Here is a 25,426-nt window from a genome sequence, read left to right as displayed (position 1 = left end):
ATACACTGTATGCCCCCATGTCAAGGGAATAAGGGATACATTAAAGCTGCAATTACAACTACTCTCTAGCTATATTCACCAATGCTCACATAGCTGTGGGACGGTAGCGCAACTTCGAATTGTACTGTACATGCATGACTCTCGATGGAACTTAAAAAGTAGATAAATTACAATTGAAAAAAATTAATGTTGATGAATTTCGTTTTGTCAGTATTTGGATTATGTTTTCTTTAAATACAGAAAGTCTGCTATCAGAGGGTGTCTGCTGGTAGGGCTACATGCTGGCTCTACTGCTCTCTTTTCATCTGTGCCAGACCTCGGCCTCTGACACTGACAGGCATTGACACATTCTATCTGATCTTCATCAGAGCAGACACTTTCATTCAGGATACACAGGATAGACAATATCATTGTAAAGTATATTTGAATTATGTTGTTTGGCTCAAAAGCAACATTCATTTCATTTTTGAAAGCTGCTATAAAAACAATATTATTATTGTAGAAAATATTATTATTTTTGACAGTACAGTTGTGTAAACGACAGGGAGCCAGGGGAGTTGGGGAGTAAAAGTCCTGTGTGAGGGGTCAATACAAGAAACATGATAGGCAAGGCATGAACCACATATTTTGAATGCAAGGTCAACTCCCACTCAGCCACTTATATTCAGACAGGCATCAGTCTCTTTGGTAAAAGAATGGACATAAAACCGTAAACAGCAAACAGTAGGGTCTTGAAGCTTGCCTGATGTCACAGCAGAAGTGATTTTGTAGTAGTGCAGTCTGCAGTGCTTTGTGATGGTCATGTGAATCTCAGTGGTGGAAAAGGGGTTGAATTGTTCTCCACATGGAGGTAAAGTGTTTTTTATTTCTCCACACGTTTGAAAATGTACTGAAGCATCAGTAATCAACAAGAATGGCTTTTACACAATTAGATTGGGTGGCCACTTTAATCCATTGAGACCTGGAACGCATCCATGTCACGTTAGCGTTTAACCACATTAACCATTAACCCATTTTGGGGCGGGAACCCCTTTTGGTGTTTTAAACATTGTTATAATTTAGCTATTGAAAAATAGCAGATCTACAAGCTCATAGCGCGCCACCGAGTGGCGCGCTATGAACTTGTAGGTCTGCTATTTTTGAAAAATCGTTAAAATGTGCCTCAAATCTTTCCGAAAATTGTCATGATTTAGAAAACTTTTTTTTTTTTTTTTTTTCGACGTCAGGCCTGAATGGGTTAATACAGTACCAATCCATTTAATTATTATTAGGCATGTTATGCTAATCAGAACCACTAATTATGAGAGCTCATTCCTTGTGCGTGATTACTGTTCAGTTAGATGGGCACTGCAGGGTGACTCAACATGACTTGGACAGCTGTCAGAACAAATACATTTGTGCTGATAAAAAGGCCACAGAGGCGGTGGGGAACAGCGAAACCAAATTACTGGTGCATATCTCTTTTTTATACAAGGAGATAATTGCATTTCTCTGGGTGAGGTGCAAATTAAAAAAATAAAAAGAGCTACGTGAATGTCATCATGCCAGAAGTACAAATCCATACGCGGCACAATCTCTTCATTGAAAAACTGTTCTACAGTCACGCATTGTATCAGGAAGCTTTCCTGCTTAGATTTGTACACCCCCTGATTCATGGGTATGGATTGTGTCAAACGTATAATGTATAATCGATAATCATATCTAACTTAGAAAATAAAACCAGCTGAAATCAGCAAAAGCAAACAAAAGGCTTCTGTGATAAAGGTTATTTTTTATTTCATGCTGTGCGGCCTGAAGTCATTAATTAATGTATGGCTGTAGCCATATAGTAGTATAACTGCCACATTCTGTTCTCCGGATTGATTTTTCATACTCACCACAAGAGTCTACAAGGCCAGTCTTCACATCAGCCTGCTGTGCCTGCTGCATGTTCAATACCAGGATTACATGTTGGACTTCAGGTAGGAACTGGCAGCTACGAGGGATTAAATCCATGATACCAGTTCCAGTGAAAAACACGTCTGGGTGAAAAGAAGAGACACAAATAAAACTTTCTCACAAAACTATTACCGTAACAGGGACTAATCGAGTTTTTGAGTGGTGCAACCACAGCAATGTCCGTGACGTTCAACTATGTGTGTGTGTGAAGTTAATGAGCACCACTACCAATGAGTACCAAAAGTGGCGCTGTTGTGCCAGAAACAGAGAGAGAGAGATAGTGCTGCACTGTTGCCTGCTAATGAGAGAGAGAGAGAGAGAGAGAGAGAGAGAGAGAGAGAGAGGGTGAGAGAGTGTGTGTGTGTGGGGGGGGGATTTGCACCACTTGCACCATTTTACAGCTAAACAAAAACACCACAGTACTACACTCAGGAAGAAGTTTTCAGCCTAAAACACCCACACATCCATCCCTATCCCACTGCCCATCTTCACATTGCACACACAAAAACCACGTCTACTGCTAATTCCGTTCAAACTGATTTCTAAATTCAATCACAACAGACAACTTAATAGCTGGAAGTGAAGCCTATAGAAAGCTCTGGTCTACACATACTGCGTCTGTCTTCTCTCAACTCAAAGACAAATCAAGATCTTAAAGGGCACAGTGGCGAAAGGCATTAATGAATACATTAATTTAAACAAGCAGACTTTGCGTTGCATGAGTGGCCCTTGTGACAACATAGTGCTCATGTCCATGTCCTTCTCACCACAGCCTGTAAAGAATGCTCTGCGCACACTACGTGTAGCAGTGTGGCTCAGAGCCCCTGCCTGATGGCCTCAAAGGTCTAATATCTCCCCCAGTCCATGGGGATATCCCTTTGGTCTAGTGGTTAAGATGTTGGACTTTCACGTGGGAGGCCCGAGTTCGAATCCCGGACGTTACACACACACACTTTAATATTAATTGTTTCTGTGTGACCAATGGCCAATTGTGTTTACCGGCATCTGACGTTCCTTCAGGCCCTGCCTTCATGGTGAAGATTCTTCGAAGTTTGCAGCCGGCAGAAACCGTGATGCCATCCAGTGTCAGGAAGGCAGTGCTCGTGAACAGACCTCCAATAAATGAAACGAGGTCGATGCACAGGCTTGACCACTGACATAATGGAGGCAATATTAGAATGCTGTTTAGGTATGTTGAACAGAAATAGAATTTGCAATACTTTTAACACTGTCACGGTTGAGTCAAACACTCACAATATTGCGTTTCAATCCAACAAAGGGTATTCTTGCATGCAGCGGTGTTGCAGAAAATTCTTTATGTACTGTTGATAGGTACAATCTTCTTTTCAGATGCCCAGCATCCGTTACTCTGTTAATACACAAAAGGAATGTAGGAAAAAGTGGTGGTAATGTTGCACAAACTTGTCAAGTCCAAGATATATTATACTGCATTTTTACAGAAGAATGATCAGCATAATTATCACTGATGCAGTTGAGTCAGCAAATGCCTGTGCACTTTCACAACATCAGTCTAGTGCTTCTACAAGAAAATTAGACTTTTACAGATGAGATGTGTTGTGATAATTCCCTCTGTCATAACAAAAAGAAAATAATAACAATAATAATAATTAAGAAAAAAATATCTTTCCGCTGCAGTGGCTTGTGATGCTAGGAAGCCACTGTCTCTCAGTATCGTCACTATGATAGCCTTGGTATTACTATTCAACCCCCCAACCCACTCAAGTCAGTGACTAATATCATGCAAAAGACAGTCATCAGTCCTGAACAAAATAGCAAGAAAATACATTACAATGAACAAGAGACACTGAAACTCTGGCAAATATGTGGGTGCAGAGATGGTGAGAAACAACAGTAGCAAGCACCGACATGTACTGTACTGTACAGTATACAGCCATTTCAGCACCTTTTGTTATCCTAGCCACACCTGATCCCTAGCTTACTGTATTAGTATCATAATTCATTATCAACATGATCGACCATGTGACGGCCGGTGCCTATAACAAATAGCAATTTTTCTTCAGGACAGTCCAGGACACAGTTACAGTAAGATTCCTTTGCTATTCCTAAGAGTCTTGATCGTAGGCAAACTGCATTTCATTTCTGTTGGACACTATATCACAATTACTTTGAGGAGATTTGCACATATACCATTACCTGTAAGTAAAACGTACTCTAAAGACTACTTACACAAGCTCTATGGAAAAGTCCTTGCATTGAGTGACATTCACCTGAAGGACCAAGAATCTTTGAATAAGTCCCACTGAAAAATGAAACGGCAATATGTAATTCACTGCAATAGCCAGTAGGCTACATGAAATAAAATACATGGAATAATATAATCTACAAAATGCACAGTCCAAACTTACGAGAGATTTTACTATCATCTGGCAATTGCATTTTCACATTTTGGCAGCTACCCTCTAGACAGTACACATATCCCTTGACTTCTTTATCAAACACCTGAAGAAAAAAACAATAGGCAACATTTTGCTATGTCATGGGAGTACGGTATGTGACTGACCTCAAGATAATTATGTCCCCATTCAGTTGTTTAACATCTTGAGGCTGTTTGTAAACACACCTATCTGGGGTAAACATTTTAAAAGGGAATTTTATTTAAATTGGTTGTTTATCTTCCATATAGCCTATGACCATTTCTGACTGAATCAGTTGCATAATGAAGGTGAGGAAACAAAGTGAAATATTAGAAGCTAGCCTATTATTATGCACAACTATGGTATTCATATGGTTTATGTGAGTTTTCTTCCCCCCCCCCCCCCGCCCCTCTCTCTGTCTCTCTCTGTCTTATAGGCTACTTCCAAACTGATCCTCTGGCGAGAAAAAAAATAAACAAAAAATATAGAGAGAATCAAAATCTAAAAAGTGTCCACATTTATCATATGCTTATAGCCTTGGATCACAAGACAATTATATTCATATGGGAGTAATGTAGGACTAGTATCAGGGCTATATTTAGGCAACAGAAAGACTCACTTTACATATCGACGACGGGCCTCCATAAAGTTTCCATTTTGAAACAGGGTCTTTTCCTTGTGCACTGAAGATCTCAAGGACAGCTCCACCCTGTGTGAGTACTGAGTATTAACATCATTTATGTCACGTAGGGCTACTGCAGGTATCGTTTGTTTTCAACTTTTCATGGCCAGGTCAGTATTGCATTATAAGCTAATAGGCTACAGAAATTCATAAACCTGTGAATCTTTACAAAGGTGTTCAGTGTGTAGGCTAACGTACTGGAAGCTTTAGCTTACCTGATAAATGTTCTTGAACATTTTAGGTTACAGTCACGTCAAAATTCACCTGGCTTCCGCTGTTCTGTTCTGTTCGCCATTCTAGAAAACCCTACACAAACATTTAATTTGTGCATTTTGCGTTCAGTCAATGCCCCAAATTACTTCCAGTAGATCATCAGCTAGCTATCTGACTTGAAGTAAGAATCAAAAGACCAAAATTGCGAAGGTAGCCTACAGGTTGTTCATTGTTGTTGTCTCGGTTTTGTCGGTTGATAAGCCTAAAGCCAGAGCCCATGCAGAGGCGTCTCCATGGTTACAGAACTCTAGCCGGGAGTTACTCATGATTTGAAGCAGACATGGGTGAAGCAGACATGGGTGAATCTTTCTAATAGCACCCGATGTAGTATGAATCAGAATCACTAATAGGCAGGCTATACTTTATTTTGATTCTGATAAAACTAAAGAAAATAAATAGATTGCTTAAAGTCTGAATAGACAATCCTATTGTGAGAACATTTTACCTAGTTTGTTTCTTGAAGTGTCAGTTTTGGTCATGGGCATGGCTACTCAATTTTACTTTCTCAGGTATTTCAATACTTTTACTGTACCCCACTACATCTCAGAGGAAAATATTGTATTTACTCCACTACAATTATGAAAACTAATAGGCCTACTTATAGTTATTTGGTAGATTTCACATTTTCCATTGACAATGAAAGCAGAATTTACGTCATATGTGTCTGAGCAAACCTTTTTTGTCCTAAGTAACACAAACATTAAATGCTATTGACAATGAAAGGAAAATTTAGGTCAGTGGTTCCCAAAGTGGGGTCCGGGGACCCTTAGGGGTCCTTGAGGGAGCTCCAGGGGGTCCCCAGCAGAGAGTGTACACCAAATATTTGGTTCCATATGTACACTCTAACTTTGATTTTACAATATACATTGGGGTCCCAGAGATAGAAATGTTTGTTTTACATCACCATTAGATCACCTAATCAACATGAGTTAGACTTTAATATATTAGCACCCCTCACTTCACACGGTTGTGATTTTTTTCAAAACCACACTAACCACTTGAGCCATATACAGTATATATTTCGGCCATTTGAAAATAGCAGATCTACAAGCTCACAATCTAGATTGGCTACAAAAGATTTTTTATACATTTTGATTTTTGAACTTGTGAAATGAGACATTCTGCACAATGAGTACTTTTACTTGTGATACCTTTACTCAAGTAGGCCTAAACATGGACTTCTACTTGTAACAGAGTATACTGTAACTACATTACAGTATCGATACTTTTACTTAAGTAAAACATGTGAATATAGTATACGTTTTCCACCACTGGTTTTGGGACAAAATACTGAGAGTTAATACGGGTCATTGTGGGTGGAGTGGCTGAATTAATGAGGTTAAGTACTTCTTCACTGAATTCAAAGCAAACAAGCAAAGCTGTCAACACAAGCTGTGCTACATGGCATCATACAAACATGGTGGTGCGGTGCAGCATTCATGGCAGCTTGCCATAACTGTATATTGGATCTAACATAATTGTTTCTTTATATTATATTTAAACAGGGCGACAGTGGGAACAATACCGTATCTCATTTTCGAATGTGTCCTCGGCTGTCCTGAAGAGATAATTAAGAGAGATAATTAATCTTTGAGGAGAAAAGGTCAAAGGTAAAATGGTCACAATCAAAATATGATTGAAATATGAGCCACAGGAGATTTTGGTGCAGTCAGTGTTTGCACCTCCAAGTACATTGGTAACTTTAAATGTTACTTTGAAACTATGAGGATTCATAAAAATGCATGAAGTTGTTTTTGTTTTGTTTCTCTTTCTACCAAAGGCAACTGCACACATCTCCAACCAAGCTACTGAACAAAACAGTTAAAAATAGTGACATTAAAGTTTTATCTTCTTTTGAAATGCAAAAATTATTATTGTGTCATTGTCACGCCGTTTGTTTACCCTGGCAGCAGGTCTATTATGAGATCAAAAAGATGTCTTCCTAATTAGCTACTAAGGGAGAACACATCCGGAAGTACGACTGTGCGCCTTACTGCTTAATGCTTATTAACATGTTTATAAGCATTTGATTAAAACACAGGCTGGTCTCAGTTATTCAAGGATATGGAATAAAACCGTCCACACAATTCAGAAATCTGTCCGCTCAAGAGTAAAGTATTGTTGCTATTCATCATCATATAGGTATTTATTTTCTATATTTTAGTAATTCTCTACATTCACCAACAGGAAACATGCCTCCAAAGTAATTAGGACTGAGTAGGAGTTTTGTTTGTTTTTATTTTTTATTTCTTCATGAAAATCGAATAGTAGAATACATCACTAGCATGTGGTCATGGCTAAGAATAAGCTGAGGCCTCATGACAAATTCACACAATCTGCTCATTTTAAGTCTCTGCAGAAGCAAGGAATATGCTTTGTACATTGTTGCATTTCATAAATCTTGATGCACATGTTTCTTTTTTCTCTGAATTCACTCATTTCTTTGAATAAGTCAGTGATAACTGGCAGACTCAGCCTTTTGTAAATTCCTGGAAATTAGAATAACCTCCTTGCCAGGGAGGGTACCTTCATGGATATGGATAGGTTCCTGACAATTGATAAAACCTTTGTCCCCAAAGCTGGGCTCAGTGCAGTGATGTGTGTGTGTGTGTGTGTGTGTGTGTGTGTGTGTGTGTGTGTGTGTGTGTGTGTGTGTGTGTGTGTGTGTGTGTGTGTGTGTGTGTGTGTGTGTGTGTGTGTGTGTGTGTGTGTGTGTGTGTGTGTGTGTGTGTGTGTGTGTGTGTGGATATGTGCTATATATATATAAGAACTGCTGGGGCAGATTTGTTATATTTTATGGTGCTAAGAAAGAGGATTTGCACAAGACAGAAACAGAGTCAGCAGAGCATAGTGAAGTGAAAGGCTCATAATTGACTTTCCTCTCTATTGCAAGGGAAGTGACACTGATTGGGACAGGCAGCATCATTAAAATAAAGCCTGGCATACATTTGACACTGAGCAAACCTGTATGGAGAGTTCAGCTAATAAACCACGACCTGATCAAATACTTCATAATCATCAGTTATTCATTCATTATTTTCAAAGGCGTCTTGTTAGGATCCAAGAAGCTGCAGAGCTGATGAGTTCTGAACATATGCGTTAAAATCCTCTGTTAATTTAACTCAATTGTACAAATTGCATTTATACATTTAACTCTGAGTTAAATTCAGACTCATATCAGGATTTGATTGTATTAATCCACTACTAGATATAACATTGCTGCTGTAGAATGAAGTGTCTTGACTCAAAGCACTGTATTAATTGATTCTAATCACTATTCCTATTTGTTACTTTTACAATGTTTTTACAATGTTAATCACCACATTCAGTTTTAAACCATATCTAGACACTATTCGTCATCCTGCATGGTGGTTGAGTGAGTTCTGTAGATGGAGAACTTACAGTAGAAGTAATAAAATACGTCCAGTAGTTACTAATCATTAAACAAATGTGACCTTCAAAATCATATGTTGCCACTAAGTAATTATTGTTTTCGCAGTAAACCTGTTTTAGGGAAACCAAGAAAAAGCAATGCTGAAAAGTATGCATTGCACAGACATACTGCATACCGGTAGCTAAATAATCTTTTTTTTCTTTTCTTTTCAAGGCAGCGAGAGGTAATGTTGTGAATTAATTTTGTCTGTTATAGAAGTGGAAAAGGGCTCATGCTGAGGGCACCTACGGACGGCTGCAATTCGAAACTGGCCCCCGTAAAAATCTGAATCCCCACCACCCACCCCTTTTTCCCCTCACTGTATATGTTTCTTTTCCCTTTTTTACCTCCTTTATGATGAATTCCTGTTCTGTTCTTTTTGGCTATATAGAAGTGTCTATTTGTACGTCTCTAAATGTTTTGATGATTTGAACAAGGTGGACCCTCTTGTAAACAAGTGTAATGCTTTATTGGGTCGTCCACTCACAGTTAACAGTCTTTGTATTGAGTTGTGCTTGAACTGTACTGTAATTCTGCAATATATACTGTATAAATATTTCAATCAATCAAAAAAAAGCAGTCCCTATTGAGTGAAAGATTCTCTATTTATGAAAGAAATAAAATATTGAAGGTGTTTTTATTTTATTTTTTTAGTAATAGAGGGCAATTATAATGTTTTAAGACATATTTGTCGTATTAGCCAGGGATCCTTTTAAGGCATTTGCCATCATTTTTCATGAGTTCACAAAGGAAACATATGGTGAGGTGCAGGTTGAGAGAGTCATGCCCACATTGCAATAAAAGTGTTTAGAACGCTGCACTTTCACATCCTCATATAGAAACTGCTGGACTGCTGTCCTCTTTCTAATATCCCAAAGTTAACAAACTGTTTGCATAAAACATGCATCTCATTGCAGCCTACTATTGTACAAAGTGTTAACGCCCACAAGCCCTAAATTATTTAGTATTTGAATACAGTACAAAGTCCCTGACCTTCAACCAGCACCAGTTTTATTTCTCGAATAAAACTGTAATATATATAGTTTGTAATTCACAAACTATATATTGCATTATATTAAATCAAAATGACTATGTGTGTCACATTCTTTAGTGAGTGATTTAGCATCGCTTTCCAAGCATGAATGAAAAGGCTCAGCCTCTGGTCTAATAAGCTATCACCTTGAAGCTGGATTCTTCTTTTATATCTGAAGACACATCTGGGTCACTGCTGTATTAAACACTTGAGGGAATATTCGTGGATATATCAAGAATTATTATTTCAGTGTCTCAAGCTAAGAAAACCATTAACAGTTACTTAACCCATTAAGACCTGAGGCCGATTCTACAAATGTCTTCTAAATCCTATAACAGCTTTCTGAAGAACTCATGTTACTATATCAGTGGTTCGTTTTCATGTCAAGGACCCCCAAAATTATATCTATTTGGCCACGGACCCCCATCTCCAAATATTTTGTTCCAGGGACTCCTCAGAAGCAAAGGGTTGAGTTTAAAATATATGACACACACTAATACATATTTTATAATGTTTCTAAAATCTAAAATTACACAGTGCTTTCCCAGATTGAATGGTCTAAAAGAGTTGATTCATCACATTTTCTCATATAATTTCGAAGGCAGCAATGGCTCAGGAGTTCAAGCCTGTGCCCTGTTGAATTTTGAATTTTATTTCTCCTGGCATCATTTCAAAGTTTTCTTGTGCTAGACACTGAACACCCAACCGCTCCCGACGAGCAGGATGGTGTCGTTCATGGCTGCTTCACTGTATTTCAGATGAAAAGAACTCTTTAAAGCACTTTGAAAAAAGGTGCTATAATGCAGAGTTTGCAGACCTATAGTTTACTCTTTACATTATATTAATATTAATAGTGTTAGTTGAACAAGTAGAAAGAAAAAGTAAAGTCACTTAATTTCCACACATCTTTACCATGCACCCATTTAGGAAGTCATTTTTCTCAAATAGGTTTTATAACTTTATTTATTTTCCATTTTTTTATCCCACGATTTTGTAACCCATTTTTTCACCTGGTGCCAATTGCCTAAGCTGGATGCTACTCTCCCTCTGCCAACCTGGGGAGAGCCTCAAACTGCCAACCCCACCAGGGTTTGGGCGCTGATGACGTGGAAGACAGAATACCTAGTACTGTGTTTCCATCTAGCTATTAGCCCCATTTTGTTTGGTCGGTGGCTGCGATCCTCTCTCTTACCTTAAGTATGGTACTTAATCAACTTGATTCATTAAAAAAAATGAGCCACAGCAAAATTTAGGCTTTGTGGTTTAAATGTAAATGAGACAGCCTAGAAATAATTTCTGCTTTCATCTGCATCATCCTCTCTGAGAGAGAGGGGGCTGACAAGGAGGAAGGAGCAAAGCGCCTCTGGTCGGATTCAAACTGAGGTCAGCTAGTGAGAAACGTGTGCTCTCACTCAGTGATCCACCAGGGCACCCCATCCATCTGCTGCTGTTTTAGAACTAGTTTGTGTTACAGATAGTTTGACTGCTGTGATGCAGTCAAACTATCTTGAGGATGATCCTGGAGAATGAAGATAGCTCATGATGGGGAGAGGCTTCAGTAAATGTCAATAAAGCCTTTTTCATGAGGATGAATTTCTCCAATTATTTATGCTTAACATCTGCAATGTGGATAATAATAAATTAATTAATAATAATAATAAAATAAATTAATAATAATAATAATACAAAATAATAATAATAAAAATATAATAAAAATAAAACCTACCCCTCAGATAATTGTAACTGCTTAAATTAGCTTGACAGACAGAATGTGAAGTTGTGAACTGAACAAAACAGACATAGGCTACTGTGTGATTTTATTTCTTGTGCGATGTGTAATCTGAGAATGGAATTTGCCATCATTTTGAGGGCCCTCTCAGCAGGTACAGGGACTCAGGGAGCAGTGAGGGCCCTCTCTGCAGGTACAGGGACTCAGGGAGCAGTGAGGGCCCTCTCTGCAGGTACAGGGACTCAGGGAGCAGTGAGGGCCCTCTCTGCAGGTACAGGGACTCAGGGAGCAGTGAGGGCCCTCTCTGCAGGTGCAGGGACTCAGAGAGCAGTTCAAACAGAGAGCATTTCAAAAGACAGAAGAACTCCAGTAGTAGAAGCACCTCAACAATCACAACTCCAATACCACGAGAAGGGTGTGTTAAGACCTTGGAAACAATCTGTAATGTCACACAATTCTCAGCTCTAAATTCTAATTTCTAGCATTAGGGTGTGTCTGGGGTTGATGCTGTGACATTGTTTATGCCTTTTATAGAAATAATTTGATGTTGCCTGTCGGCATGAGACAAGGATCAGGGAGACAAGAGGAGATTGATGTGTTTGTCTGTGGGAAGTAAGCAGGGTGATTAGAGGCTGAGGTGGTGATCTTTGCATTGGCTAAGAGTACAAAGTGCATGATGAAAATATATTGCCTTTCTCATCTCTGTGAAGATACTTGAAACGCCCTGCTGCTGCAGGTCAATAATGCAGCCCAGCTCCTGAATGGAACGAATCAACGATGACTACTTTGCAACCCTAAATCATTCACACAATCCCCAAGTTTAATACTATATGTTTTAATACTCTATTTCAACATGAAAGAGGAACACATATAGCATTATAATCACACAAGCACAAAGTTATCCCGCCGAGAGGTCCTTCAATTTTGAAAGTGCAAGGGTCAGGTGACAGGTCCAAAATCCAATCTTTGTGTTGGTCAATTTACAATTCCAAAGACTTACTCTTACATGAAAACAAAATGTCTTGAATGTAGGCCATTTGTGTGACCTATAATAATCCACTGGTCGCTCCTTAAAGATTATTTCACAAAACTAATTCCACTCCCTGCATTACCTCAGTGATTCCTCTCTCTTTTACAAGCTGTGGCCACACTGCATCAAACACATGTGTTTTGTGCATGTTGAAACTTGTGTTTTTGGATTTGGCTGTGGTTATTTGTGATTAAAAGGTCACAAATGCACAAATGCACAACAAAACAGTTTTCCTCAACATACATTGTCATGTACGTGTATCAAAATATAATTTCAATGTCTAATTAGTGTAAGCAGGACATGAATTTAATGTTATGGACAGTCGGTTACAGTTGCAACTGGATTCAGCATTCAATTATTTATGCAATTTCCTGAGGACTAACTATGTTTGTAGCAGAACATTCTGTATGCCTAGTGGATATGGGTAGTCCTATAATTACATTCACATTGGTATAATATTCATGGGCAGGTTTTAGGGCCGATTCATACTCCTATTTTAGAGCCGAATAAGTCGGTTCAGCTCGGCTCTGTAGAGCCTACAATGTGACGTCATTTGAGGTTCGGGGGGGGCGGGTACCGTCCTAAAGTCGGCTCTTCGGTGCTACTGAAAATGTCTGACGAGCCGAAATCATTTCGGCACTACAGCGCCGAAACAGCGGTAAAATAGGAGTATGAATCGGCCCTAAGTCAGGACAATATGGAGAGACAGTAAACTAAGTACAGAGAGGGGAGATGAGATGACACAAAACACTAGATGAGTTCAGTTGAGATTGTACGTCAACATATCAGGCATGCAGGGCCTCAACCCAGAGGAGTTCCTGTGAGAGCCTACAGTTGGGTGCCACCGATATTGTCCCTTATCATTTGACCCATTTAGGCCTGACCTCAAAATTTAAAAAAATCCTTTTCACGATTTTTCAAAAATAGCAGACCTACAAGCTCGTAGCGCGCCACTCGGTGGCGCGCTATGAGCTTGTAGATCTGCTATTTTTCAATAGCTAAATTATAACATAATGTTTAAAACACCAAAAGGGGTTCCCGCCCAAAATGGGTTAACTGTCCTTTTGCGCAGATCACGCAAACCTCAGCAAAAAGAAAAGGACAATATCGATGGCCTCCAACTGTACTAGTGGCCTTTTCACTCTGCCACCGTCTGGTAAATGACACCAGAGCAACAAGTCTGAATCCATCATGCTCAGGGACAGTTTCTATTCTAACCCCAGGCCATTAAAAAAGAACCTGATAAAATGTAACAGAATTACAGATTAACATTTATATTTCCATTTCTCATATTCATTGTTATTTTTTCAGTAGGCCTATTACGGCAATTTAGAATGAGTTTAATCCCCCCCAATATTTGCACTTTCGAATCAGTGTTTTGATTTTTGAACCAAATTCAGTCGTTCTTAATAATTCATGCAACCATTGCAAAAATACCAGCCTAAACATGCCTACAGTAGTTCTTGAATAAGATATTAACCCATGCTTGATAAAATAGTCATCAGAACAACTGCAATTATTTCTTTGGAATTTGTACCTTATAGAGTGTGAACAATTAATTAATCAAAAGGATACTACACACTGTGTCCTTGGAGTGTCAGAAACAGACATTACTTAATTTGGCTTGTGCTACTATACTCTCTGCAATCCCTAAAGGTCATACAAATTAAATTTACTTCAGTGTGAAGGTAGCTTTCTGAAGTTGTACCCTTAAGACATGCTTACATTATACCCAGTCCTTTGGGAGAATATAAGTAAACCACAAATAAATACAGCAAGCACCCTTCAATGACAAAGCTACACTAAGGAAAATTCATAATCATTAGTTTTAGGAATAAAAAGTGAACTTTGTTTTCACAAGTACTTATCCTCTGCTCAGACAAGATGTCATGCATTGTATTTACTTTAACTAAAGGTTTCTACTGACATGTACAGACTTCTCAAGATAAAGTAGTAATAGACAGAAGGTGGAAAATCCCCGAATATGTTATTCTCAGAAGATTAAGCGCCTTCTTCCCACGTACACGAAAGCTTAAACCATATAAGCTGAAGTAATAAAGTCATATATATATTTATTTTTTTTAAATAAAAAACACAGCAGTATGTGTAATAGTAATGTCTGGGAAGCTATATAGAGTGCTATCAATGAAGGTTGAAGAGACCAAATTGAGTACTACAAATAATATAGAGAACAATTACCCAAAAGCCTCAACCCACTTCTCCTTCAGAGTAAGGAGCAACAAAGAAAGTTGTTCAGTAAATGAAAAAAATATAATCTCTTTATGTACATCCAGAATGTGCCTGTGCAGTACGTAAAATACGTAATGCTATATGCAAATAGTTTCAGAGTGAGAGAATTAGATGCAAATATAAATTACTTAATAGCTTGAATTTGCAATGGAGAGTAGTCACAGCGAACACAAATATTCTCTAATTTACAACAAGACTTCAGGCCATAATTCACCTTAGGCCAAGTTTTACATATAGTTTGTTGTATATAATTAAGATTCCAGAATCATATTAATTTGTTTCATGCCTATATCTTGCATATTCATCAAGTCAAAGAATATATAAACTATAATTTGATATACAGTACTGCATGTTCCTTTAAACAAGGACCATGCTGACATGTGTCAACAGTTTCACTGTACAGTTGGAGGCCATCGATATTGTCCTTTTCTTTTTGCTGAGGTTTGCGTGATCTGTGCAAAACCCCTTTTGGTGTTTTAAACATTATGTTATAATTTAGCTATTGAAAAATAGCAGATCTACAAGCTCATAGCGCGCCACCGAGTGGCGCGCTACGACCTTGTAGGTCTGCTATTTTTGAAAAATCGTGAAAATATTTTTTTCAGAAAACTGGAGGATTTAGAAGGATTTTTTAAAATTTTGAGGTCAGGCCTAAATGGGTCAAATGATAAGGGACAATATCGGTGGCACCCAACTGTACATAGAAACATTGCTCAGATGGCAGTGGAAAGTGTTAACACTTTAATTGCCCGGAACTATTTAATCCATTACATTCATGCGCCCAGTCGATTTATAAACACGGACGCCTTTTCCGGACGGACCGGCCGGAAGTTCATGATGTTGTGTAGCAGCTTTTTTGATTGATTGATTGAAAATTGTATTAACAGTTTGCAGAATTACAGTACATTTCAAGCACAAACTCAATACAAAGGCTGTTAACTGTGAGTGGACGACCCAATTAAGCATTACACAGGGTCCACCATGTTCAAATCATAAAAACATTTAGAGACGTACAAATAGACACTTCTATATAGACAAAGAACAGTACAGGAATTCATCATAATGGAGGTAAAAAGGGAAAAGAAACATATACAGTGAGGGGAAAAAGGGGGGGGCGGTGGGGGGGGGGTCAGATTTTACGGGGGCCAGTTTCGAATTGCAGCCATCCGTAGGTGCCCTTTGAGAGCGGTTTTGAAGGAGTCAAGGGATTCGCATGTCTTAATGACTGTTGGTAGGGCGTTCCACATTTTGGTGGCATAGGAGCGAAAATAATTTAGTCCCTTGTTTGTGCCGAATCTGGGTTGAACATGATTCGTTGCACTCCCTCTGGTGTTGTGGGTGTGGACTTCATTAACATTAAGGAAGTATCTACACAGGTACATGGGTATCTTGGTGGAGTATCGAATCTTGTGGACCAGACCCATTGCAAGATGCTGTACTCTGTCGCCGACCCTAAGCCATGCCAGTCTGTCAAAGTGGGCAGGGGTGAGGTGGGTTCGGGGGGTGAGGCCAAGTAGGAGCCTGACCAGTTTGTTTTGGGAGGTCTGGAGCCTAGTTTTAAGGGCCTTTGAGGTGCTGTGGTACCATGGTGCATGCATAGTCAAAGAAGCCTTGTACAAGGGCTCCTGTTAAGGTCTTCAAGGTGTTTTTGTCGACCAGTGAGGAGATCCTGTAAAGGAATCTTGTTCTTTGGTTGACTTTTTTGATTACGTTGGTGGCCATTTTATCACCGGAAAGATTAGCCTCCAGGATGGAACCTAGGTAGGTAATTTCATCTTTACGTGTGATAACATTGTCACCCACTCTAACCAAGAAGCCATTTGCCTTGCTGAGATTACTATTAGATCCAAAGAGAATGGATTCAGTTTTTCCCAGGTGTAAAGATAGTTTGTTATCAGCGAGCCAGGTGCAGATTCTACCGAGTTCAGAGCTGAGGGCATTTTCAACCTGCAGTTTGTCCCTGTCCGAGACCAGCAGTGCCGAGTCATCTGCGAACAGGAACAAGTTGCAGTCACAAGCTGAAGTCATGTCGTTAACATATATTAGGAACAGTAGAGGCCCTAGTATGCTTCCTTGTGGAACGCCACAGCTCACTGGGAGGGGGGGGGACAGTGTTCCGTTCACTTCCACCATCTGTTCTCTCCCCTCCAGGTAGGATTGCATCCAGCTCGCTGATGTGCCATCGAAACCAATTGCTTTTAGCTTGTTAACCAGTATGGAGTGGTTCACTGTGTCAAAAGCCTTTTGGAGGTCCAGCATGACCATGCCGCAGTATTTGCCAGCGTCCACCTCTTGTTTGATGTGGTCGCTCAAATAGAGAAGGCATGTGTCAGTGGAGTGGGATGTTCTGAAGCCAGATTGGAACTCGTACAATAATTTATTAGTGGCAAGATACTTTTCAACCTGTTCATAGACTATTTTTTCCATCACTTTCGAGATGGAGCTTAGAATAGAAATAGGGCGGTAGTTGCCGGGGTCTAATTTACTCCCTTTCTTGTGCAGGGGGGTTACTTTGGCCAGTTTGAAATCTAGGGGGACCTGTCCCTGTTTGATGGAGAGGTTTACTATGTGGGTGATGATTGGAGCTATAGAGATGGCTGAGTCTCTGACAAATTTGGAGGGAATATTGTCATGGCCAGTGGCCTTGTGGGGTTGGAGGGCACTCAGTTTCTTAAGTACCTCATCAGTTGTTACCATAACTAATTTAAAATCGTCTTTACAAACACCTCGGTTTCTGTAGAAGGTTTTAATGTGCTCTACACCAAAGAGCCCAGAGTGGGAGGGCAGATTGTTAACCAGCGTTGTTGATATGTTTGTAAAGAAGATGTTCAAGTAGTTGGCCACATCAAGCTTGTCAGTGATGAGAGTGTTGTTCGCTTTAATGTTTATGTTTGAAAACCTGGTTTTCAGTTTCTGACTCTAGCCTAATTGGTTGTTGAGTAGCTTCCAGAGCTCTCGAGGATTGTTTTTGTTTTCCTCAGCTTTATTATTAATAAAGTTACTTTTGGCGGATTTGATCATGGCAGTAACATTATTTCTTAGCCTGTTTCGTTGGGTTTTTAGGTTGTCCAGCTGAGCTTGGAGACCCCTGTTGAAGCGCTTGGCAAGCTTTGACTTGCATTTTAGAAATTCAGAGCATTTTTTGTCTCTGGCATTCGTTGCAGTCATTATGTCCGAATTCATCCATGGCTCCGAGCGGGTTTTGACCCTGATGGTTCTCAGAGGAGCCATGTAGTTCAGTACTGATGTAAATTTAGTTTTGAAGCCAAGCCAAGCTTCTTCGACAAGTGTGCTGTTAAGCTCATCGGACCAATCCAGACTCTCCAATTCTTGGTTAAAGACCTCACACGAGTAGGTTTTGAGGTCCCTTGATATGACTGCTTTGTGGCAGCCAGCCTTTTGTTTTTGTTTTTTGCGGGTACAGAATATCATGAAATGATCACTAAGCCCGCATACAATAACACCTTTCTTGGAGATTCTGGATTTGTCCGAGGTCAGAATGAGATCAATGACAGTTTGAGTAGAAACACACACTCTAGTGGGTTGGGTAATAAGCTGGCTAATACTATGCAGATCACAAAACCTACTAAATGATTTGAAAACAGGCGCCTCTTTACGCTGTACGTCTGTATTCAGATCGCCCATCAGGATTTTCTCTGCACCCTCCTCCTCAGCTAAGCAACCCTCAAGCTAACAATAGCCACAGCACTTTAGAATCGATCGACAACAACGGGAGACAAGAATAAATCTATCGAGACTAGCGACTGGACCGCGGAGCGCCGTCTAACACAGGATCTTTTTTCAGAAAAAGACGGGATGATTTAGATCGCGATTTATGAACGTTTTAAGATTTTCGTTTTCATCAGCTAAACAGAGGAGGGAGTTTTTTGATGACGTCTCAGTCTTGCGCGTCACCGAGGAGAGCCCAGCAGGCGCGCCTGGGCTATACAGCCAGGCGATCTGTTCTCGTATCAATAAACTTCGTCTTTAGGACAATACTTCGTCCTGAGCGTCGGGCGTTACTAATAGAAAGGACAAAGAACTTCGTCCTGGGCGATTAATCTGTTAATGCAGATCTGATGTCACACTATACAACAGCTGACATTTTTACCATTGAGCTAATTGGTGTCAGATCCTGTGTCTAGGTGAGACATGACCTTTGACATGACCTTTGACACAAATCACACAATCTTAGGTCTCAACAGAAGAGGAGCTAGGGAGACAAAATACAACCACCCCAATTATAAACATATTTATTTATTATTGACCTATCAAAGGCATTTTGATCAAATCAATCATGAAAAACTATTCATGAAACTGATTGTCCCAAAATACATCGTTAGAATTCTTATATATTGATATATTGCAGCAAACCTTCCAGGGAAAATGGGATAATGTCTCCACACAGTGGGCAATGGGGTCCGTCAAGGTGGAATTTATCTCTGTTTATCTCAGAGTGTCATTAATCACCTTATGTATCCGGATGATTTAGTTATACCTCCCATATATTGCAGGGTTACAACAATTAAGAATATTGGGTAGAGTGGCTGGATGGTAACAGCAAGGTTGCCAGTTCGAACCCGGGCTCTCCCAGAGTTAGTGTCGAAGTGTCCTTGAGCAAGACACTGAATGAACCCTATTGCTACTGATGTGCTGGTTGGCCTTGCATGGTTTCCGTCGCCATCGGTGTGTGAATGTAATGCACACTCTATGTAAAGCACCTTGGATAAAGGCACTATATAAATGCACCATTTACCATATTGCACATACAGTCAGTCCCTCCGATACAGTAGTGGACAATCATCATGCCATGGTTATCAACATGCTTATGCAGATACATGTTTTGTCACTGAGTCAGGCAGCTGAGGTCATAAATCATAACTTATAATCCCCCCCAAAAAAGTAGCATTATGATTGTTAGATCTAGAGAGGACAGAATATCCACCTTTGTATAGTGTTCTGTCTCTCAGATGCCACTCTAGTTGTGTCTAAGGAATTAAAATATCTTTGACATATCCTCTCAGAGAATCTCTGGGATGACAGTGACATCCAACAACAGTGTCGCAAAATATATGCTCAGGCCAATATGCTTTTAAGAACAATGTCTATGTGCTCAGTAATGTAAAATGTGCACTATTCAGAGCATATGTCACCCCCATGTATACAACCCATCTATGGTCCTCTTACAGCGTGAAAAGCATGCAACGGCTTAGAGTGGCATACAACGATGCCATGAGGATACTTCTCCGTGTTCCTAGGTGGCATAGTGCGAGTCAGTTGTTTACTTCTGTTGGTGTGCCCACCCGTGAGGCTTTTAAGACAACAACAATTTTATGCAACGGCTGGAGGTGTCTATAACAGCATCATAGTGGTGCTAACAAACCCTATCAAGAGCTGTTACCGGGTCACTTCCAGGCAAGCACAGCCTGCTGCTGATTAGGTAATTTGTTTTGTATTCATTGCTTGCTTTTATCCTTTCCCATGTTGTTTGTCTCTCTTATGTTTTTGTATGTTTTAGTATGTTACTTAGCACATCCAATGGTAACAGAATCCATTGAAAAATCTATTCTATCAATTATTTGGGGTTCCAACCATATACTGACATATCTAATAGTGGTTTCATTGCAAACCGACCACTAGGGGGAGAGACAAATTAGTTTGCAATGGTTTTTGAAAACCTTAGCCCATACCTAACACCATGCAAAAAGTAGTTACGAAGTGCATCATTGTTATGATTTTTTACATATTAAATCACAGTTTATAGGCATTTTAGCCACCGTGGACGCCATCTTGAAAACAATGCCTTTCTGGTTGTTCATTGTTCCTAAAATCTTAGTATGTTATTTAGCACACCCAATAGTAACAAAATCTCTTTTACCAATTATTTTGGTTTTCAACCATTCATATACGTATCCAATATTGTAGTCTGTGCAAACAGACCACTAGGGGGCGCGCCCAACGCGTTTGCACAGTTTTTTGAAAACCTTATAGGCCTACCCATACCTAACACCACACCAAAATTCAGAAACTAGTCACCAAAAGCCAAATCTTTACAAGTCCGCCCCCTGCTATATGGACTTCTGCCTGAAATAAAGATTATATTGTATTAACATAGGCTACTCTACCATACAGATTGGACAAAATGTAATTTTATTCAATAAATAATAAAATGTTACATAATGCTGCTTTAACTGTTGTGAAACAAAATGCAAGACACCTGGACACCTGGCAGAGCAGATCTGATTTTAATCAGTTAAACCAAACAAACAGTCCAAAGGGGCAGACACAATCCAATTTCCAGCCTGATTATCAGACTGACGCGTCCACTCCGAGAGTGGCCAGGGTATATGGTCGGAATGTGATTCCAGGCTAATATCCAACAATTACAGGAACAATAGAAAATATATTACATACCAGCTGGTTACAATTGGCTTCTAAAGCTTGTGGGAAGAGACTACTGTAACTATCAACCCCAAATTATCCCACATTTAAACCACGATCGAACAACTCACAAGCAAATTCTCTTTGACCTAAGATACAATGCAAAACCTTGTATCAATTGTTGTAGAAGCATGATTTGCTTTGGTCCAATAATCTTCGGCAAATTATCATTTCATTATTTCAGTCATCTGACAAAGATCGTGATATAATTAGATATTAATTTGATCACATGAACACACAGCACTATGTCTGCCTAGAGAAACGGACGCATTTCGGCACGTCGCCCTTCCTCAGCGTTTCAAATGGCTGCTGCTGAGAGCTCCAAGAAGCTTCAGTGCAAGTCAGATGTTTGTTAGTATCGGGGTACCCAGTACCACCCACCTGCTCTGCTGTGCTACGGAACCTTTATGTACAGGTTTATGACTTATGAGTCAGCTGCTAAATGAAATCATCACAGTCATAACAGACCCTACATGCAGTTCAGTCAGGTTCTCATCTATAGGAACCATTGCCATTCGCACATGTCAGAAACGGAACAATGTGGGATAGGCTTAGCTCTGGTCCATAGCCTTCTACTGCTTCTACGATTCTGCCCTGCAGTATAGAGCGTCGCAGTCCTGCCTCCTACCCTGGACCAGGAAATGAAACCCAATGCATTATTCTCATAGACATTTCTTAAAGTATTTATTTAAAGACGGTTACGCCGCGGACAAAGCCAACTCGAGTCGTGACAACTCATGACAACACAAACAATATTTTGGACCAAACAAATAATTACAAAGAAGAAAAAAACGGCAGGTTACAACACTTTTTTTGTTGTTTTTCTTCTTTGTAATTATTTGTTTGGTCCAAAATATTGTTTGTGTTGTCATGAGTTGTCACGACTCGAGTTGGCTTTGTCCGCGGCGTAACCGTCTTTAAATAAATACTTTAAGAAATGTCTATGAGAATAATGCATTGGGTTTCATTTCCTGGTCCAGGGTAGGAGGTGGGACTGCGACGCTCTATAAGGCTATGGGACTTTCGGTTTTAAATCTCAAATCGAAATCAGACCAGCCTCTCCTCTTTAGCGTATTTTAAAAGAACGTTTTTTGCTACTCACCAAAACAAAGGCGGGTTGTGTCATTAGAAAGCCTACTTTCCTTAGTGGACGTACTCTGAGCTCCCCACCACACGTATAAACGGTACTTTTTGGCCAGAAAGGGATTTTTTTTCACCGGAGGGCTGTTAAACATTACTGAAGATTATTTTAATCATTATGTTATCATAAAAACCTTAGTGTTTTGCAAACTTGGGGGGCCCGGCCCCACTTGGAATATCCTCCCGGCTCACCAGTGGGCCCTGGCCCACAGGTTGAAAACCAGTGTTTTATCTGAGTCTGAGACGATCTGAGGCAGATCTAAAATGCCCCTGGGGAGATGTCAACTGAGGTCTACTGTAGCTTGAACCTCATAGGAGTATGCCAGGAGGATTTATCCTCACTTCTCCTCTGATATTAAGTGACACTAAATGAATAAGTATCTATCATTGAGGACAACACTCATGTGTGTTATTTGTGTTAATCTTTGGTAAACCATTACTGGAGAGATGCTATCAAGAAAAAATATATATATAATATGTTCACCTTTCACCTTTTCCAATTGCTATTTGATAAGCATCATGTATGCAATACAACTACATGTTTTTGTTTTTTTTTACTCTGGTAGCGCAATAGATTGTGACTACTTGGCCAAAGCCATATTGTTTGTCATTTACATCTGGCCATGACATTACAAACAAAAAAAACCTAAGTATTTATTTATTTTTTCAAGTGGGTCCAGAATAGGATGAACACCACTGAGATAGACTCATAAGCTTGCAGAGACTCTCTGACACTCCTACTTCCAAGGATGTGCCAACATCAGCCTTGGGGATGGAGCTGCATGGCTCCCATATATTATTATACCCCAGGGATCTTTTATAAAGGAAGTTAAGGTCAGTGTTTTACAGGCATACACTCACACCTGCTATTTTAAGTGATCCCACTGACTCTAGAGTAGAGTAAAATACATGAGTACATTTCTTTCCCAGTGTCCCATGTGCTGAAACACAAACTACAGTATAATATGTACTACATTTGGCACATACAGTAGCTACCAATCAGTATCAAAACCCTATTTGACGGTCAGTGTCACATGACTGAGACTCACAAGATCAATTATCTACAACAAACACATGTGGGTGGAAGATAGATTTATTTTGGCTGTGTTGTACAGAGGCCCCTCAATGTGTGACAATTGTGGGTTTGATCAGATGCTGCATTCATGATCGGAATGGAATATGAAAAATCACACCCGTGTGAAGTGAGGGGTGCTCTTATCATCCTACATTATGACGTAAATTCTCCATTCATTGTCAATGGGAATTTAATGTTTGTGTAAGACAAAAATACTGATTTGTTCGTTCACATATGACGTAAATTCTCCATTCATTGTCTATGGGAATTTAATGTTTGCGAAATGTATGAAAATCTACACTAATAGCTGAATATAAGGCCCCTCAAAAATCTGAATGATGACGATCACATGTCTCCAGAGATTATGTGTACCAATTTGTGTGAGGTTTGGACAAAATGTGTATAGGAATAGTGGCAGAAAGTATGTTTAGAAGAAAATGGCAGAAATGCGTCATGCCTGCATTGGGAGTTACGTTAAGATCCGACAAAATGAAAATCAGGCTGGATTGAAAATCAGGCTGGACATCATGAGGCTGATTTGAAAAAAATCTGTTTGAGTGTCTTCCTTAATTGGCCTACTGGCTTCGTGCCAACAATAATGTTTGACACCAATCGTTCCAGTGATTTGCAAGATTAGTTCTGGATTCTTTGGCCTGACCGAGATGAATTCACAAAACAATAGGGATCATAAAGGAGTTTATTACAGGTAAAGTACTATACAGCATGAATGCCACTATTGTTCTTGTTCATTCCAGAAGGTACACAAACATGACACTCAAATGTTTGCTGTAAACTGTATGTGAAAACCCATGCAACAAAATCAGTGATAAGGCTGTAAATACAGAATCAAGCTTCATGATTGTCAAGCTTTATAGGAGACTGCCAGGAGGCTGACGCTTGAAGTTTTGTCATTATCAGAGTGACCCAGGGTCATTCATCTCTGCAGGAATTCATGATGGTTATTCTGGAAGCGAGATAAGCATCAATGTGCAGCATGATGCTTATCCAATCCCCCTAACGTGTGATTTATACTATACATGTTACATGTTGTGAGTTGTAAATCTGCTACTTTGGGTGTGTGGCACGGCACACAACCCAGTATATACAGTACTTATTAGGCATTTAGTTGCCTCCCTCCTTGTGGACCTCTGAATATATACAGAAGTTATCAGCCTAGACAGGTCGCATATATGATGGATTTGTGTTTAAATGAGAACTTTTCCCTGGTTGCAAGCACTCTTTTGCAATTAAGATGAACATGCAGACACAACAACAACGTTGTCTTTGTTGAATCCATCCTTTGTCTGTGTAATGCAAAAACAGTAATCACAACATGAGCGACTTGTGCAGTGTGTTTAAACAAAGGTAGGCCTAAAACCTTTATTGCTGACTCCCATGGCTTGATTCCCCTCTTGGGCTTAAATTCAGATATGTGGATGAGATGTGTGTCTATGTGAAGCACAGAGGGGACCTGCATAGCACTCTCCATATGTTCAGCTAAATGAGTTCAAACACTACGCACTCAGAGTGATGAAACGCCGCGTCACTGGTGGATGTTGTCAATGCTTCATTACAACAGCCGCAGTGCCATTAGAGGAGTACTGATGCTATAGCTCCCACAAAACACACCTGCATTACAGAGGAGGGCAAAACAGAGAAGAATGCTTTTCTCTGCTGAGGTTGACAGACAGAGAATGGAATGATTTAGATACTTATAAGTTATAGCTTTTACATTTCTTTCAGGGCTAGAGAAGATTCACTATATTGTCTTATTATATAAAAAAATCACACCTGTGTGAACTGAGTGGTGCAACTGTTCACACACTACGTCACACACTAACCATGCTCATCTGTACGTGGCCCCACGTACAGGTACACACATACACAGACACATACAGACAAAGCTGGTTGTTGGAGTGGTTTGCACCACTCAAAAATAAACAAATATATAAATCTAGAAAAAAAAGATCTCCTTGCCATCACAGCACATCCTGCAATTGTATAAA

General features: G+C 39.7%; 2 protein-coding genes across 3 annotated transcripts in view; one reads left to right on the top strand and one right to left on the bottom strand.

Annotated features, from left to right (window-relative positions):
- Positions 1 to 5,344, bottom strand: part of cfap20dc (CFAP20 domain containing) — a 38,891-nt gene extending 33,547 nt beyond the window's left edge. Inside the window, exons 1-7 of one of the 2 annotated variants that reach the window (XM_079510568.1) lie at positions 5,232 to 5,344; positions 4,954 to 5,043; positions 4,326 to 4,419; positions 4,147 to 4,219; positions 3,193 to 3,307; positions 2,938 to 3,091; positions 1,878 to 2,021 (exon numbers count right to left, since the gene is read on the bottom strand). In XM_079510568.1, coding sequence (XP_079366694.1) covers positions 1,878 to 2,021; positions 2,938 to 3,091; positions 3,193 to 3,307; positions 4,147 to 4,219; positions 4,326 to 4,419; positions 4,954 to 5,043; positions 5,232 to 5,252 — 691 coding nt within the window. In that variant the 5' untranslated portion in view covers positions 5,253 to 5,344. The remainder of the gene's footprint in view (positions 1 to 1,877; positions 2,022 to 2,937; positions 3,092 to 3,192; positions 3,308 to 4,146; positions 4,220 to 4,325; positions 4,420 to 4,953; positions 5,044 to 5,231) is intronic. The other variant, XM_079510569.1, reaches the window with a different exon arrangement.
- The window catches only part of cplane2 (ciliogenesis and planar polarity effector 2), a 395,788-nt gene that overhangs the window by 170,733 nt on the left and 199,629 nt on the right, over positions 1 to 25,426 (top strand). The gene's annotated exons all lie outside the window — the stretch shown is intronic.

Source organism: Electrona antarctica (assembly GCF_951216825.1).
Source record: "Electrona antarctica genome assembly, chromosome: 9".
In the NCBI taxonomy this organism is placed as follows: domain Eukaryota; kingdom Metazoa; phylum Chordata; class Actinopteri; order Myctophiformes; family Myctophidae; genus Electrona; species Electrona antarctica.
The sequence above is the reverse complement of the archived record's forward strand: the minus strand, read 5'-3'. Positions and strand labels throughout refer to the sequence as shown.